Source organism: Aplidium turbinatum, chromosome 5 (genome assembly GCF_918807975.1).
Source record: "Aplidium turbinatum chromosome 5, kaAplTurb1.1, whole genome shotgun sequence".
Lineage (NCBI taxonomy): Eukaryota > Metazoa > Chordata > Ascidiacea > Aplousobranchia > Polyclinidae > Aplidium > Aplidium turbinatum.
Window position 1 is genome coordinate 4,299,995 of NC_137476.1, and position 18,453 is coordinate 4,318,447.

Here is an 18,453-nt window from a genome sequence, read left to right on the forward strand (position 1 = left end):
AGAAAAAAGAAAATTTCCATCGGTTGTCGATGTTTTTTACTTTCATGATATTCTAACATCTTGCTGCATGCTGATTGCTTTCTTTTCAATTGCAAAACTCGTCCCCTTCTAATTTTAATATTCCAACGTTTGAGGTCATCGCCTTTAATTTTTTTCGGTCATTACCTTTAAGCTGGGTGTGCACTGACAGCTTGGCGAGTGCTATTTAAAATAAACAATTAAGAAAAATGACGTCACAAGGCAGCGAAAACAGCAATGGTTTTAGCATGGTTTTAGGTCAGCCAGGCTGTGCACTCGCTGATATGCACACCTTGGCGCGTCATTGGGGGAATCCCAGGCAATAGCAAGTTTTAGCTTGTTGGATTAGAGTTTGAGGTGATCAATGATCAGCGTTGGAATAACTTTTGCTAGAACTGAAGCAAAGGCAAGCTTTCTACGACGATGTAATTCAAAAATTTATTGCACAAACAAGAAGAATCGAATTATGCTATAGATGAATTTTCCTTCTGTAGTCGAGGTGTTAAACATTTTCGTTTTTACTAAGTAGTAGCCTACGGCGGATAAAAGTACAGCCGACCAACATAGCAATCGACTTTCTTGTCTTGTTTATTATCGAGTTGCTTTGCTATTGTTTTTTGTTTTAACTTTCACCTGTTTGTTTTTAATTCGCTTGTACATTTCTCAAGGTGTTGCGACCGTGCCTAATCCTTGCATGAAGTAAATCATTTCCATCTCGAGCACGCTTTAACTTTCGCGTTTTTTCAGACTCCTGCTGTGTTATGGCTAGTAATATTGTTCGTTTTGATGGTCGGAAATAAAAAGTGAACTGAAGTATGTGACCTTAGAAATGCAACTTAATGTTTGATATTATTGATTGATTGAATCTTTATCCTCGGACTGGGAAAGCTTCTTGCAGAGCTTCATCCTGGCAGTTTCGCATACTTGTAGAGGCTTTGAATCACTGACGCAGGCCCGGTCACCGAGATTGACAGAGTGAAGTTTCCGATTGTTGAAGTCTTGTTGCCGGGGAGCTATTCCATCCATTAGATGCCGCTGCATGGAGAGCAGTCCTTAACGTGCGTTGCTCAAGCGCACACCCCGAGAGTCGAACCAGCGCCGCTTGATCTTGAAGCTTCTTCGTTCCAGAAGTGACGCGCTAACCAATTGAGCTATCGGGGCGGATATTAAGTCTTTCATTCAATGCGCTGTCAAATAAATATCTATTTTGTATTCTTCTCCATTTCGACAACATTATTTTTGTCAGTTCTGTTCATGTTCAGAATTTGTGCTGAAAATGCTCTCTGAACGCACCAAATTCAATGTTAATTTTAAAAAATTTCTGGGGGAGGCCCCCCAGACCCCCCGCTGTTGCTTTGCCGTCACTGAACACCCTGTCAAAGTGGTCACGGTACGCCACTGCTGGTTGCTCCAATGGTTGGCTTCAGTTTGTCAATAAATACTTTTCGCACGAAATACAACACTATAGGCTACTTAATCTTATGTTCGATCTGATGTGTACGCAGTAGGCTACGTAGTAGGCTACGTAGTGACAAGCATTCGATAATAGAGTAGGCTACCGGTAAGAAAACGTTAAACAACAAATTTTCATGTCACTACCTCGGACTGCTGTTAAAGTGAAAGTGTTACATGGCTAAATACCGCAAAAATTTGATCAAAATTACATTTTTTGTAATAAATTTTACTACATCGTTTCAATAGCTTAAAAGTCTGTTAGTCGGTTGCATATTATACAAAATAGTTTTTGGAGGGGGCATTTACCTCTGCCTATGCAGGTATGGCAAAACTGCCAAGAAAAAGCTTCAACACAACTTGTCTCAAAAGATTCCTGCAATCAAGCAATCCTACGTTGGCTTCCTTGCTCAACACATAGTAGAAGGTGCAGTATCAGTGACCTTAGGAATCTCTATATTAATATGTCTCATCTATTAATTGGACAGATTTGCACTGAGCATTAAAACGCAAACCAAGCACTCATCCATTAACAGTTTTAATCCATCTTGACACTTTTTGCACCAACCCATGTTTTCATAAACCAAGGTTACTGTTTATCAATTCACAGACATGAATCACGATTGCAAAAAGTGTGTCAATTATAAAATAATTCTTTAAACTCCAACAAATCCACCTCGAATGTGTATTATAAAATGTGCCATTAACTGGCAGTGAGGTCAACATTGTGACAACGGCAGTAATGTTTTGACGTCCATCTTGGACAATCAAGTCTTAGTCATGGCAAAAAAAGTAATAATGTACCAACATACACGCCATGACAAAATAACTTTTTTTTCGTTAGTGGTTGCACTTACTTAGCTACCGGTACAATTAATTATTATTACTAGTGGAAAAGCTGATCTAATGATTAGCCTACTTCAAGCTCTTACGACTCGACTGCCTGTTTTGTAGCGGATAAGTTATTGCTCTGTTGCAATTAACTGTGGTGTGCACGATTTTATGATGTGAAGCCAATGCAAGAAACTTCAGGTAAACAAAAAAATGCATTGCGGCAACATATAATTAGCAACAAATTGATTAACAAAAAAACTAAAATCAAAGCATCAAATTGCGCTTCTGTTTCCAATCTTAGGTGCTATAACTGATTTCCCAAACTTTCTTCCAAGAAGCACATATTTGCTGCGTAGTTCTTCCGCATTTATATAGCAGCCCTGCAAAATACCATTTGAGCTGAGCCTCAAAGCAAATTATTGCAACACTAGTGTCAATATTCAAGCACTATGGATAGGCCTATTCGTTTATAATTCGTTTATATTGCAAGACATGTAACCGAGTCGTTCATATCAAGCATTGTTGTGGGTTTGGCAACTGTCAGAAGATGCTTCATTTTCTTGTTTATTTTGTTTAAGGTTGTTATTCTACTTTAATTGACGCCATTTTATCCATTCCTCTGGTTGTATTTATGTCGGACAAGTGCAAAATAGGCTAAATACAGATCTTAATATTTTTGAGTGAAAAAGATTGTACTATAGTCTTGAAAACTCCAATAACAACAAAAACTGCTTCCAATACACTCAAATTAGTGACAATGAAGTTGTAGCCTACCTGCAAACGGCGCACTCCACCATTGCTTCGATACGACGCCCGAGCATGCATCATTCTTCTGTTATTGAACATCACCAAGTCACCACAGTGCAAGCGAAATTGAGACTAAGGAAAAAAAACAAACAAAGGAAAACTTTGTTAATAAATTTTAAGACAGCATGTCGGGATTTTATTACGGTTAAGGGTTTATTGTTCGACAATAAAATGATTAAGCTTTGGTAGAAAGTTTGCTTTGTTCAAGCATAGACAAGCAAAACAAAGTAACTTTAGCGGGTTTAACGTGTTTTTATTACAAAGAGATACAACGTAATTAAAAAATCAACTCAAACGTTTTCAACACGTAGGCTACGTTAAACCGGTTAAGTAATTCCTGATGAGAACACACGTACCTGTCGAAAACGTTTGAGTTGATTTTTTAATTATATCTCTTTATAATAAAACATGTTAAACCCGTTAAAGTTACTTTGTTTTGTCTGTCTATGATTCAATAAACTGATTATGTGATACCCAACAAACCCATAAAATAAAAAGTTTGTTGAAAGAATAGATAGATCAAGCTACAAGGATGTAACTCAGAGGCACCTTGTTTAGAGAAATACAGTTAAACGTATAACGAGCCTTCAAAACCTTGCCTGGTTGACAAATTTAAAGCATCTTAAAATTGATCAGATATCGTTCCTACATACAAAAAAGTTTATCCAGAGATTTAACGTGTCCATCGCTAAATCAATAAGTTCAAAGCTTAGTGATGGCATGCGTGCAAAAACAGTTTCTCAATTTTATACAAAATAGTTACAAATGCCAATCGATATCTTTAAGAGTTTCAATCAACCCAACACCAAACAGTTTTGCTTATCCACCATAAATTCTGGTCGATCAGCCATAGCTTGCAGTTTCTTGTAAGCTTTATAGAACGGTTCTACGTCTTCCTCATGGACACGGAGCGTGTCCTCAATGCCAGCATTCCAAGCAAATCCAACGATCTGAATAAAGTATATCAAACGCTATAGCTATAAATAGTTTAAATACCATAAAACGAGGCCGGGAATCTACAAAGAATCGAAAACAAATGATCTGTATCTATGAAGGAGTCAACTCACTTTCAAAAGGATTGTTTTAAAGAATAAAGTTTAAATTACATTCTGCTACTAAAGTAATACCCTGCTTATAACTAAAAAAAATTAGTACAACAATATTGGCAGAATTCCCTTATCTATTCAGCAAGGTGAGCTTGACAAGAGAGGACGCGTTAGACAGATCGATGTGGAGGCAGGATGTGAAGGCGATTGCGGCACTTAGAGGTAAATCCGGCCACCTTCAGTAACGGGGACATTACCGGATGAAAACTGGACTACTACTAGCCTACTATTATATGTCGCTTGTTCCGAATAAGAATTTTTGTCTAAGGTTGAAATATTTGTACTTTTGGATATAAACCTGATCGTCATAATCGACTTGGATGATTGGTTTTCTTGTGGTCAAATGGACGGGAGAACTACGATCATAGTCGATTGTTGAGAACGTGCACGGGACTCGGGTGAGGACGCGAAAGTCTTCGGGGGATTCCTTCCTGAAAAGTTCCATGACGCGAAACATGTCGACAAGTTGGGAATCCCCTCCTTCCACACATTCGTCGAATCTGAAATCAACAAACATGCAAATTGGTGAGATATGAAGCTATTACTAAACTCATGTTGGAATGAAAACATCAGTTGGTCTCTGGAAAGCATCCAGCGTTATTTTAGATAGTGTGTAATATTTTCTTTTAGGTCTGTTAAGGGCTATATGTCTAGCCGAAAACGTTCGCGTTATTTTATTTTTGTTTGTTATAATGTTAAATGCTGTAGTGTTGGTCAGCTATGCTTTTTCATGGTTGAAAAAAGTAACATTTCTACCCAAATTATTTTACTTTACTGTAGGTACAAAAGTATACAAAGCTTGATAGATGATACCTAAGAAGGTATGCTGCGTTTGAATTTTGCATTATTTCTGGGCTGATGGATACAATATCAGGTAGTATCGTTTGTACTGTTAAACACAGTTCGTCTTCATATGCGGCTCAGACTTTCTGATTGTGCACATCACATTATCTATCAATGTCTAATTCACCGACCCTAGGATAGAAATTTGGACGCTACAACGTTCTATGAACTCGAAATCCATCGGCTGCTGTACCTGAATCTAACAACGTGACCTGTTGCGGCCTCAGCACACACAAGATGAATACAGCTCTTCTTCAAAATCGAGTTCAGTAAATATCAGTGTTTAAGATACTCACTGAATAGCGTGCAGTATTTGTATTCCTGGCCCAGCTTCATAATGGCACTGGTCGGTGTGGAATGGAAGTCCAATTGTTGACAATGCGATGTTCTCTGATACTTTCGAGGAATCAACAACATTGAAAATCTAATAAAAAAATAAACAGCATTTAACAATGTTCACTTCAAAATAATGGAATTGCTCCGATAGCTCAGTTGGTCAGTGCGTTACTTCGTGAACGATAAAGCTTCAAGATCAAGCGGTGCTGGTTCGACTTTCTGTGTGCGCTTGAGCAACTCACGTTAAGGATTGCTCTCTATTTAGCGGCACCTAATGGGCGGAATAATTCCCCGGCAACAACACTTCAAGAATCGGAAACTTTACTCTGTCAATTTCGGTGACCGGGCCTGCGTCAGTGGTTTAATGGCTCTATACAAGTATGCGAAACTAAAAGGAGTAAGCTCTTGAAGAAGCTTTCCCAGTCCGAGAATAAAGATTCAATCAATCGAGTATTGGTCATTTTCAAAAATATATTGCAACATACGCTCGTATTTGTATGTGTATAGGCATATAAAAAACAAAACCTTTCAAAAAAGAAAAATGGAGAAAATATTTTTAATATTAGTGTGAAAATAAGAAGGAGCTGTCTCAAAATAGACGGAATAAGACACAACCAGCCAAATTTTAATGCGCTGTGGTTTCTTTAACTTTCTGGACCCTAAATCATCCCCGTCCTAGTGCAATAGTCCTTCTTGGACCCCTTTGTCAACTCTACTGGCTAACAGACTTAATGATACTGATTTATCAAAACTAAGGTGGCTACCACCACTTGCAGTTTACGGCTGCAAGTTATCTATTCGGTGACGTCATTACAAGCTTATTTAAGCCAAAGCCACCAGATCGAGACAACCGACGTGCGTTTGTTACGTCACTTCAACTGATAGTTTCGTTAAAGTAGGAAATGTAAACATTACAAGCAGGTTAAGATATCGAAAAGAATGCAAACTAATTTTCTCAAGGTTCTCGATAAAATAATAATTAACTCAATAGGTCTATCCTTCACTTCCGATCAATAGCGTTTTGCTAAAGACAAGGCTAAGCAGAGATGCCATGTTGAGGCCATAAGATTATTTGGTAATGTACTTCTTAGGATTAGGTTAATTATTGGCAAAACAGTAAACTTGTGGAAGTTTGCTGCATGTATTAACAAAGAATAAAACGTTTCGACAATTCGACCTAAAGCTCTTATGATGAAGCACAATATCACTGCACCAGATTTGCAAACTAGCCAACAAGAGAACTTCTGCATTCATAATAGTCCTACCTGAAAGATAATAATTGGAGTAAAAATTTACACGCCATTCAAAGGCTTTTCACTTCTTGCTATCATTGTTATGAATGGTATCAAGGTTTCAATTTGGTTCGATATTCATTTTGAAGCCTGATAAAAGATCCAATTTCTCCAAATGGTTGATTTACAAAGTTAAAATACTTTCTTTAGCCCCTTAAAAGTGTGCCACTGTCTGCAGTGATAGATAGATATATGTACAGTATAAATAACATGCAATGATACTAAATATTGTTTGTGTATAGAGTCAGACTCCTTTAAATCAGACTACTTTATCTGACTCTTCTGAAGAAGGCCAGATAAAAAGCCTGCAGCTTCGAGCTATGTGCAAACTTCTAATCGCAATGTTCAAGTTTTGTACCACAAATCAACTCTTCAACTATTCGTATATTATACTATAATTCCAGTCAGCAAAGCTGGTCCTTTTCACATTGATTCAACGTATGCAGACGATAAGTCAATGTAAAAAGAATCAGTTTTGCTGGCTGGGATGGTCGAGTGAAAGAAACTGGTCACCTTACTCTCGTAAAGAAGAGTACAATAAGAATAGTTTTATTACATTTCCAGAGGTTTTACTTTTGCATATATATAGCCTGCTGTAATAAATATAAGCGGGTCAAGTGTCTTGGCCGTACAAGTTTGAGGAAAAGAAACTTTCGAGCTTTTAAATTTTAAGTTGGTATAAGGTGGCTCATTTCCACTAAGAACATAGGCTACTCACTTTTCCGTAGGTGTTGTCAATCAATGGAGCTAAGCTTTCAGCGACCTGAAACACACAAGAAGAGAAAACGCAAATTCCCAAGGTTACTGGATTTGAACTCCTTTTGATGATTAAATTATACCTCTTCACGTCATAACAAGCGCTTTGTTGTCTAATTGTGTAGTTAGTTGTGGTCTTCTATGATATACAAATTGGCAAAATCGTTTTTTTTTGAAGTGCCCTATAAAACGGCACACGGAGGCTACAAAAGTGAATGTATGGCTTATAAATAATAAAATAATTTCATATATTTATTCTTGTAATAAGATAGTAGCTATTTTTATGTTCTCTCTTCAAACATGTCAAGTACGTCATAACTGAGGTTTCAGTGAATTACTGTACATTGTATTGTATTAAAGTAGTCAGTGCTCAATATTGATTCGTAGTTGTATGTTTAATTTGAAATGAAACAACGCAAAAACAAAACGTACAACAAAGAACACCAAGTCCATGGTGCACAGGTCTGGTTATTACTGTACTTTAAAGAAAAAAGCATAAAAGCACTTGTTGTTTGGAAAGGTCAAAAGAGATGCAATAGCTTGCAACAGCTCAAATATGAAGTCACAATTACCTCGAGAACGGTACCTTCTTTGCACGGCACATTGGACATGACTACAAAGCCAATGTTGAAGAAATCCTCCAACATCCTGCAAACAACACATGTACAGTAGAAACCATCTAACTCGATACCTGAAAGAGAATCGAAAATGTCGTCGCGTTAGGCAGAACGTCGAGTTAGGCATCACGTGAATTTTCCACCCAAATAAGGCAAATCCTGTGTATTTTTGCTTATTAGTAGACGCTATTCATCTGCGTAAGATAAAGTGAGTGTTGGATGAGAATAAGTTGGTACCATAAAAAGAACAGTTATGGCAGAACATAGCGTCTGGAAAGCGGAAATGATCGCGTGGGTTTTCATTAATGAGCGGATTATATCTTGCTACTGAAGCGAACAGCTGTTTGAAACAGTGTTCCGAAATATATCCGGTGTCGAATTAGCCGGGTTGGCTATGTATGAACCGATACAATTTTACCTGGACCAGGGAAAAAGCGTCGACTCAGGCAGAATGTCGAGTTAACCCATGTCGAGTTAGGCGGTTTCTACTGTACTTACACTTTATGTTTGTTCTCAAATTTTCAGTAATAGAATATATTATTTTGATTTCTAAATTACATTTTATGTTAAAAGCAGAACTTAAATAATGAAATGGTGTTAAGTTAAACCTGTCACATTCACATCCATGTTGTTTTTGTTGAGTTTGCAATCAATAGTATTCCAATGGTCGATTTATTGGCAATTTTTTTGATGATTTTATATGCAGTTTGGTCGTGTACAGACACACACGATAGCTGGGAATTTGAATTAAATTGATGGTAGACTAGAAAGTTTAGTTTTCATATCCACATCCAAGTCAATTGAAACGTATAGATAGATAGTCGGTATGACACCGGTATTTTTACCGGTATTTTTAGGCAACCAAAATCTATAATGTTTAATATAGCACTAGAAAGTATTTCAATACCACATAAGCTTTGATCATCGAACAGAAAAAAGACAATTTGGTGACTTTTTCGTCCTCTCAAAACACAGTGGTTGTTTGAGGTCTTTTGGCTGCTGTTTAATCTCCTCGACCGCAAAGCATGATAAGATTAATCCATAGTCTACTTACCGAAATAAATACTCATCTTGTGCCATGTCTTTATAATCGATTCTTGGAATTATGGAAGTATCGTTCACTTTCATATCTTTTTCATGGATCATTGTGTACAGACACTGGTCACAGTAGCACATTTCTCTCAACCAATCACAATCCATGAATGTCACGTGATCTTTTACAGTGTCGCCATTTATCCAAACACTGATACCACCTGTGATAATAACTGATTGTCTGAGTTTCCTGCATCATTTTAAAGAGTCATAAAAATAATATTTTGAGGCTTTTATTTACTGCATGCGTGGAATTTACTGCACTGAAGAGACCATTAGGGCGGAACAGTGGCGTCCTGTTTGCATTTATGTACTTTGTATATGTATACTTTATGTGCTACTTCCTATTTTTTAAATGGTATTCACTTTTAGCTTCGTTGACTTCAACTTTGTCAACTTCAAGTTGATCCGGAAAGTCCGATCTTTTCACATTTCGCTCTCCAACAATCTTTCGCTTGCATCGATCACATCGACAATTGAAACGAAGCCAACAAGAATGGAACCTGCAATTTATGTTACCACTGAGCAGAGCACAGACCAAAATGGGACTCGTACAAAAAATTAGTTTTACAATCATTAGTATGTGTAGACTGTAGCCTATACTGTGATGATTAAATCAGCAATTTAAGTATAGGCTAGTAGGCTACTTATAATACGAATCGTCATATTCATTCATAGCTTGTCACGCCAGTGTCAGAGCCACATCTTTGGATACAAAATTTTAAGCATTTCATTTTAGGGTGAAAAAAATTGGTAAAAAAGCTTTGATAATGGTGATTTTATGTTTAACCACGTTAGGTTTGGTTAGTACGACAAGGAACATTGTTTTGTAGTTATCCCTAATATCGAGTAGAATGTACTCAAAGAAACATCAGCTTGCTGTTAAACTCCTGTTGACACGTGACACGCTTGCCACTTCAAGTAGCCTACAGTGAAGATAGCTAAGTGTAGGTGGCTTTTTAACGTTGCTTACATTATAACCACACAAGCTAGGCCACACGCAGACAACAAACACATAGGCTTCCCTTACAGCAAATCAACTGTTTTTTTACATTGATTCAGACGTTGAATCGATGTAACAAACGGTTCGTTTACTGGTTTGGTTACAACTTGACTTTAAGTTGAAATCCAGCGTTTGTGCTGCAAGTAACAAATCATTGCAAGCCAAACTTGTCAAGCCTGAATAACCTTATTCTAGTACAGTAAGTCTGAATTCTGGACTAAAACGTAACATTGGAAAACGACGTGAAAGCTTTTTCATATAAGCCAAATACTGTAGCAACTATCACTTCTCAACTTACCTGCTTCTGTGGCCATCTTGCCATTCCACTTCCACAATGTTCTTCTTGGCGCTAATCGCCGCTTTCTTGCAAATAGCAGCGGTCAAGTCAGACATTGTTGATGCAACACTGTAAATGGATCCGCGACAATGCACGAGCGCTCGAATGGCAAAGCTTTTTTCGGTTGTCTTCTCGTCGCAGTGATTCGATTGAATGTAAGCACATGTAGCCTACACAAGCCAACAAGCAACGAATGCAATTTCCAACACCGTAAAGTGCAAATCGCAAACGGACGGTAATCTACAGTAATTATTATTTTTTTAAAAAAACAGGCTTAAAGTTTGATATTCTTATTTCTTGTCATATGTAGGCTAATGCTAAAGGGATGAATATTTACATTTACTGTAGATTCTTGCCAACTTAGGCTACAATACAACCGTGGGCTCTGTAAAGACGTCTAACTGAAGCCTCCCTTTCGAACATCATACAAGCGCTTCCACCTTTCGGCTACGCAACCATGCACTGTAATTGCTAGTAATATAAAACATGACATGATTTTTGGTGTAAATTAACCTAAACTATTGCAAAGTTGACGCAATTTAAAGACTGTATTTATTCTGATATTGCGGCGATGACAGCGAAAGGGATTGCAGGCAAACACATTGTGTGGCAGTTCACCTCACTTCACACCAGACGAATGTAGCCTAAATTAGGTTACATGCTTTGGGAACAGGCCTCATTTAATTTAAAATGTTTCCAAGATTTTGCAAAAACGTTTTTTTTCTCATTTACAAATCACCTTTGAAGCCTGCGCTCCGTTTTTGAGAGAACACATTTCAATCACAATTGCAGCTGAGTGGAACCACTAGATCACTTTATCTCTAGTGGAACTCGGACCCAATTTGGGTCAATGCTCTCTCCAACATGTCTACACGGCCAGTCGGCCACTAATGAAGCTCTGAGCAACTTTTCTGTTCTGCTGTGGCGTTAACCCTTGAAGCTTCTTCTCAAAGAAGCCATATCGTTCCTTTCACAACAGAAAATAAACCAAAACTATATAATCCACTCCAAAACGTGTACTCATTCTCAGTGGCGTAACTACCCATTGGATCTTGTGGATAAATCCAGGGGCGGCACGTTGCTAGAGGGCGGCAGAATTTGATAACGTTTTTAAACGAACAAAGACAGTCACATTAGTTTATTCTCAAACAACTGACAAAGAAATCTAGATTCTTATGAATAAGGAAAAAATAAATGGAGAAAAATCTTCCAGAGCGTAATCGCAATCATAAAGTGTTTTAATTAATTAAACTACCATTCAACGTTTTATAAGCAGAGAAAACTTTTTCTCAAACCGTAGAAAATTTCATTATCAGATCACCGCTTCAATGCGTGATGGAAATCTACAGATAAATCTGCATCAAGCATTGCAGAGTGCAAAAAACAGTGTTGCAGAACGCGTTTTCGAATATTAAATTCTCATCAGTGCAACTACGTTTATGAAAGCAATAACAACGGTTAAATTTAAAGTTTGAGAAAAAGTTTTCTCTGCTTATAAAACGTTGAATGGTAGTTTAATTAATTATTTCTGAAAGTTCCTTGGTTTCATATTATCTGAATAAAGTGTTTTAGTAAACAAAATCTTCCTCTTTGTGGTCATCTGGAAGATTCTAATTCAAGGAACCAGGAAAATTTTCTTGAAATTTTAAAACTCCTTGCAAATTACAGTACAGTCATTTACGAGCACATTTTAGTACCGAACTCGCCAAAAAGAGCATGACAGCATACCTTTCACCAGCTATCCAAAATGAATTAGTTGAGCTTTTTGGTAAAAAGGTTAAAGATCACATGCTGGAGGAGATAGACAGCAAAGTATGTCTCAATTTTACTTGACTGTAGCCTACTCCTGACGACTCTCATATCGATAAAATGGCTTTTATTGTTAGATAGCTCAAAATCGACAGCAATAACGAAGTAGGCTACAAATAAAGGAATCCTTTCTGAATTTTTTTTCCACTGCACGGAAAAAATGCAGACGAAATTACTATGTCTATTCTCAATGAGCTTCAGCAAATAGCTTAAACATAATGATGTGTAGAGGCCAAGCATACGACAATGCTTCCACCATGGCAGGAGTCCGTACTGGAGTACAATGCAGAATAAAAAAAATATTAGTTCTGAAGCCTTGTTTATCTCGTGTCAAGCCACTCACCCTTGCAGGAGTTCACGCAGTTGGATCGTCGTCGGAAGTTTCTGAACCATTTTTTGCTGTTGTGGAAAGGATTTATTTCTTCTCTTCTGCTTCTACTCACAGATGGGAGGTGTTGCTTAAGTATGTGCCAAATGTGGTAAAACGAGTGGCTGACACACGATGAAGTGCGCACTATGAAGCTGTGAAAGCGCTTCAGCAATATTTCATTGGTGTGGTGGGTGCATTAAACAAACTTTGTGATCAAAATGAAAATATTGATGCACGAGGAAGAGGGTGGAATCTTTGATGCGATATTTTACAATTTTGGTTGGAAGTCCCAAAAGAATCTTATGACACTCAAAAATAATTACAGCGAAAAGGTCTGTCTCTGGGAAAATGTACCCACAGGATGGAAGCATTTATTGTTTTTTTTTTAACAATGAGCGCAATGCGCTGGTAAAGCAATGCATTGAAAGAGCGATCAAGATCTGCAAAAAGCAAGGAATACTGGTCGAAGAGAATCGGATCAGAAGGAAGAAAAGGATGCCTGGCGAATATGCAGACGTAGTCACTCGGCTGTTGAAGAAATCAAGAGATGCATGTTAGAAGCTGTGGACCGGTTTCGGAGTGAAGCGGAAAAGTGTTTCAGCGATATGTGCTTGCTAAATGAAGTATTCGGCTTTTTAAATCTCTACTCCTTGTTGCGAAGTGACAGTATCGAAATAGATATGGACAAATTTGAGAAAATGTATGCTGATGACGTAAATTTTACTGAGTTAAGACTAGAAATCTCTAAATTTAATCGACTAGTACAATCTAGTGGTTTTACATTTAAAAATGACGCTAAAGCACTGCTGGACGTGCTGCAGTGGTTAAGCAAACATTGTTTATGTGAATCAACACCTTATTCATTGATGAGCCATAAGCTTCACCTCAATGTTGCCGTTTTCATCGCAAGCTGTGAAAGAAGTTTTTTCAAAACTAAAGTGATAAAATCTTACTTGAGATCGACTATGGGAGAAAGCAGGCGGTCTGCGCTAGCAATACCCTACTGTTCATTGAAAGTGATTTAGTCGAGACATTATCTTTTGATGATTTAATTGCTGAATTTGCTTCAATGAAAGCTGGACGTATTGAATTTTGAACTTTCAATAAAAACTAAACAAACACTGCTGTAGCCTAATTTTTCTATTGTGTGGAATTTTAATCAGCATTTACGACAGTGTTAAGGGGGGGGGGGGGGGCGGCATTTCGTGCAAAAATCCAAGGGCGGCATATTGCGTTGCTACGCCACTGCGAGTCATTCTATTGTACGTTCTTCTAAATCGAGGTTGTTTGTGCCACTCGCTGAGTATACTTTGTAAAAAAGACAACGTAAACCTATTAATTTGCACTTTGCTGATGATGAATTAATGCGTTCAAAAACGTTATCAATAGAAACGGAGATGCCTGAAGGAGTCCCTAAAAACCAGATCTGATGACAAGCACATCGAGACACAGAAGCACGTAGGCTACTACGTAGGTCGTGAACTTTTAAGGTTCCGAGCTCAGTCGTCTCACTTCTGCCTCAACCACGCAGAGTAAATAGGATGAAAACTAAAGACTTCTTATTCAATGACAGCTAGTGATTCAACTAGACCAGGGGTCCTCAAACACCGGGTCAAGAAACGATTGCTGCCGGGTCGCGAGAGCACTTGATCAAAATAATGGTTAAGAATCTGAATTGGTTGAAAGTGGGTTCTCAACGATAAAATAAATTAATTACAGTGAAGCCAATTACAATACAAATACAATTAATTACAATACAATCATGTAGTCTACATGAGTAGGATTCTAACCTGCTGCATATCTACCTGAACAGTGACGGATCCAGGGTGGGTATGTCGTGTGCCTTAGTCATGTGCCACCCAAAGACAATTTAAAAAAACATGTATTTTTTCTTCATTTTTGCAAAAAAATTTCGCTGGCTTTACTCGCTCCATTCCCTGCTACAACCTAATTGCAGCTGGCATTTGAAGCGCATGGCTTTGGCAAATGAATTTAAATAGGAAATACAAAATACAAATAGGAAATTTAGTGTGTTTTAATCGCTATATAACTTATTGGTAATAATTTGTTTAAAAGGGTGTTAAAAAATAAATTACAAGAGAATTTATTATATTTTGAATGCTCAAACATAAAATGTTTTTTATGATGATTAAATGTGTAAACATAAATAGTTAGGCAAACAATATTTCCCAAAACCCTCTTGTAGGCGAGTAAGAATTGACATAAAAATAGCCGAACCCGGACATTTTTGATAACAACCATTTTTCTTCATAAAAAGATGGGTTACCTGTTTGACACCCCAAATCTAAAATTCGGCAAAATTCGGACATGGGGAAAGGCCTTTTTGGCTGGGGCAAATATTGATTGGCGCGCCATCTAGCGGAAGAAAAACATATGTATTTTCTGTAGTGCTAATTCCCGAATTTCAAGTGAGACAAGGATGATTAACATAGTGTCTAGAATAACCCTTCAGCAAAATTTGCTATTTTACGTTGATTCAACGTCTGGCGACGTTGAATCGACGCAAAATAACGTATTTTGTTTGCTGAGTGCCTCATGTAACAGAAATAAGGCTCTAATGATAATGTAAAAAGGTGGTCCCATATTTGATTCAAGTGTTGGGTATAAGAAGATAAGGTTCTCATTGTACTAAGCCTTCGGCACTAAGGAGAGTAGGGTGGCCAGTTCCTTTCTTTCGGCCAGTGGCCAGTTCCTTTCTCTCTCTCACATGCAGCAATTATGCCCACCCAATTTATTACACCTTAGGTAGAGGTGAGCGGTGTTTTCAACAACCAGCTGAAGCCGGGAGTCGAACCAGGTTTGCATAATTGGAAAGCTAACGCCTTATCCGTTGTGCCATCCCACAGTGCAGTGGTTGTAAAATTTTACAAAATACTTATTAACTAAGATTGATTTCGGAAAATGTAATTTCGTCTGTTACAAAGTATCTGACGAACATGAAAATTATGGGCACATAAAGTTTGGTAATGATTTATACCTTGAACTTTCACAAAGAAAAAACTTTAGAAAAAGCATAATTAAGGAGTTGGATAACAGCTATAACATCATACCAGCCAACTCATTAAATCCATTGCATCATCGCCAAAGCTGCACAAAAATACTTACCAGAAGAAACAGGTCGTTACATAGGTAGGCTATAGCCATTCTTACGTCGATGCAATATCGCCAGACTTTTATTGTCAATTGGCATTTTTATACATCAGGTCACAAGATCGAGTATTCTCTTGGATGTACTATCATCCCTTGGTTGTTGTGCAAGTTATGGTCAAGTAATAGCGTTTAAACCAGGGGTTCCCAACCTTTTTTACACCGTGGCCCCTTTTGAAAACTTTGATAAATCAATGGCTCCCCTGTTTTTTCAATCTTTTGAAAAAATTAAGAAACGTCATTTTAATCAAAAAAACTTGTTTATGCAGTTAGCCTATGAAGATTTGGGCAAAATATGCAAGTATTTTTATTAAAATTTAATTTATTTCTTTTGTCATGTAGTGTTGAAGTAGATTTAGTGATGAAAAATTAAAAAAATTATTATTTTTCAAATATTTCCATGGCCCCCTTGAAAAATGCTTATGGCCCACTAGGGGGGCATGGCACCCAGGTTGGGAACCCCTGGTTTAAACGATCAGCTACTGTAAGCCAAGCGAATGGTGATAATATCAATGAGGTAATGGACTCTACAAGCCATCCCGGCTCTTTCAGTCAGTGGGTAGCAGATATCTTCGATTTTACCGAAGATACTCTGACAGGTCATGAACTCATGATACAACGGCATGTGATGAGCATTATAAATTGTCAAACACCAAGAATGGCAACTCGACCACTAGTTATTGAAAAACGACACGTCAGTGCAACTGAATTACTGGAATCATGCAATTTTGGCAATTTAGTCAAGTCGTGATCGTATACTGCTGCAAAGACAGGTACCGTACTTGGAAAGACGTACGAATCAAGCAGCTGAATGCCTCTTCCGTGTTATTTACGCACCATGAATTGCTTGACACTCTATGGCTGAGTTCAAACATATTCAATTCTAAGCCAGTACAATGGCAAGGGTTCATGGCTATTGTAGTTAAAGGTAAGTTACAGGTTTCATTAGTATTATTTAATCCTATGATACTGCTTAATCCAGCAACAGATGAAGCTGTTTACAATGCAATGATATTCGTTCAAGACCAAGCGAGAAAAATGAGCATACGTTGTGCACTGCTAACGTTTGACCAACCCTGGATCAACCACTCTACTTCAGAGCATTCAAGATTAAACAGGACAATTTTGGTAGTTTCAAAAATGTTCACCTACGACTTGGTGGTTTTCATCAACTGATGTCCTTTGTTTTTCGGCAGTCGAGTGTAGCAAGAACTTAGCGATAGACACGTGTAGGCCGTAAGGTGCAAACTGATGGAAAGAAGTGGTTTAGACTTTAGATGATTTATGGTAAACTGTGTAGGCTATGCATCGAAATCTTTGCCAAAAATGATGGAGAAGGTTTGTAGGCTACAACGTTTCAACAGGGCATTATTGCTGATACTCGTGTAATTGTGGATAACGCCTTAATTGGTAACGATATTATTCGCAAAATATGTGGAAAGAAACTGAAAGACATTTCGCTAAAAAGATCTGACCAAGCAAGTAGGCTACCTTTGCCGTGATGCAAAAAGCCTTAAAATATGGAGATGAAGAGATACACATGTCATCCACCGAAATCTTTCACAGATTACTGTCTATAGTCTGTTTGCAGGGGTCACTGGAACTGGACATATGTTCGTATGAACTTGCCAATGTTCCACCATCACTTTTCTCAGATAACAGAAGTATACGGAAATCTCAGACATCTGCATTGTTCAAATACATAATCTCGCAAAATGAGGATATTTTGTGGACTAATTCTCGATTATCTTGTGTTTCGATTGTATTTGATGGCTGTGCTCTCATTCACCGACTTCTCTGGCCAAAAGTTGGGAATATGAAAAATTTGTTTGAAATCTTCATTCAATATCTTCTACGCGAGGAAAATACCAATATCAGCGTTGTTTTTGACAATTGTGATATTGAAACAACCAAAAGAGCAGAGCAAAAGCGCATAAAGCTGACCACCACATCTTGTCCCGACGTTGCAATTCGCTTAGACATACCCATCCCGGCAAATAAACCCGCATTTTTATCAAATAAACGTAACAAGCAAAAATTTATAAACTTACTCTAGGAAAATCTTAGTAACTTAGTAATGACATTACTGTGGACAAGGCCGAAGGAGAAAGAGACGCTGATGTTGCTATCGTTCGTAAGGTTCTGGAAGAACATGAAACCTGTGGTCAAGTATAATCTAACTGTGATGGCTGACGATACTGATATACTCATCCTTTTGCTTTATCAGGTACCATGCGGAAACAGCATTTATATGATAACGTCTAACGTGAAAATTTCCATTCGTCGAGATCAGCTTTCTCGGAGAAAATATGTACCGATCTTTGCTATTTTGCCACGCATTCTCTGGATGCGATACAACATCTTGCTTTTAGGAAACGGGAAAAGTAAAAGTTTTTAAAATCTTGAAAGATCTGGACAAAGTGCAACGTAAGCTAAATGTGCCGCCTTCGGAGACAAGGAAGCTTTAAAAGAAAAGACACTTCCAGAATTGGAGAAGAATTTGTCCAAAATCTGCACAAGCAAGTGTTTTCCATGAATATACTTTAAATTTATTGCGCTACCATTACGCTGTATCCCCGTAAATATATATCAGTTGAAAGAATGCCTCCAACA

At 37.7% G+C, this 18,453-nt stretch overlaps 1 protein-coding gene across 1 annotated transcript; it reads right to left on the reverse strand.

The window, feature by feature from the left end:
• Positions 1 to 2,515: 2,515 nt before the first annotated feature.
• Positions 2,516 to 10,571, reverse strand: LOC145771362 (2-(trimethylamino)ethylphosphonate dioxygenase-like). Its single transcript, XM_082583115.1, has 10 exons — positions 10,455 to 10,571; positions 9,520 to 9,656; positions 9,116 to 9,314; positions 8,017 to 8,092; positions 7,407 to 7,451; positions 5,357 to 5,484; positions 4,516 to 4,717; positions 3,939 to 4,061; positions 3,079 to 3,183; positions 2,516 to 2,684 (listed from the first exon to the last, which is right to left on the reverse strand). Exons 1-10 carry the CDS (start codon positions 10,547 to 10,549, stop codon positions 2,577 to 2,579), a joined length of 1,218 nt encoding a protein of 405 aa, XP_082439241.1. The 5' UTR covers positions 10,550 to 10,571; the 3' UTR covers positions 2,516 to 2,576.
• Positions 10,572 to 18,453: the final 7,882 nt, after the last annotated feature.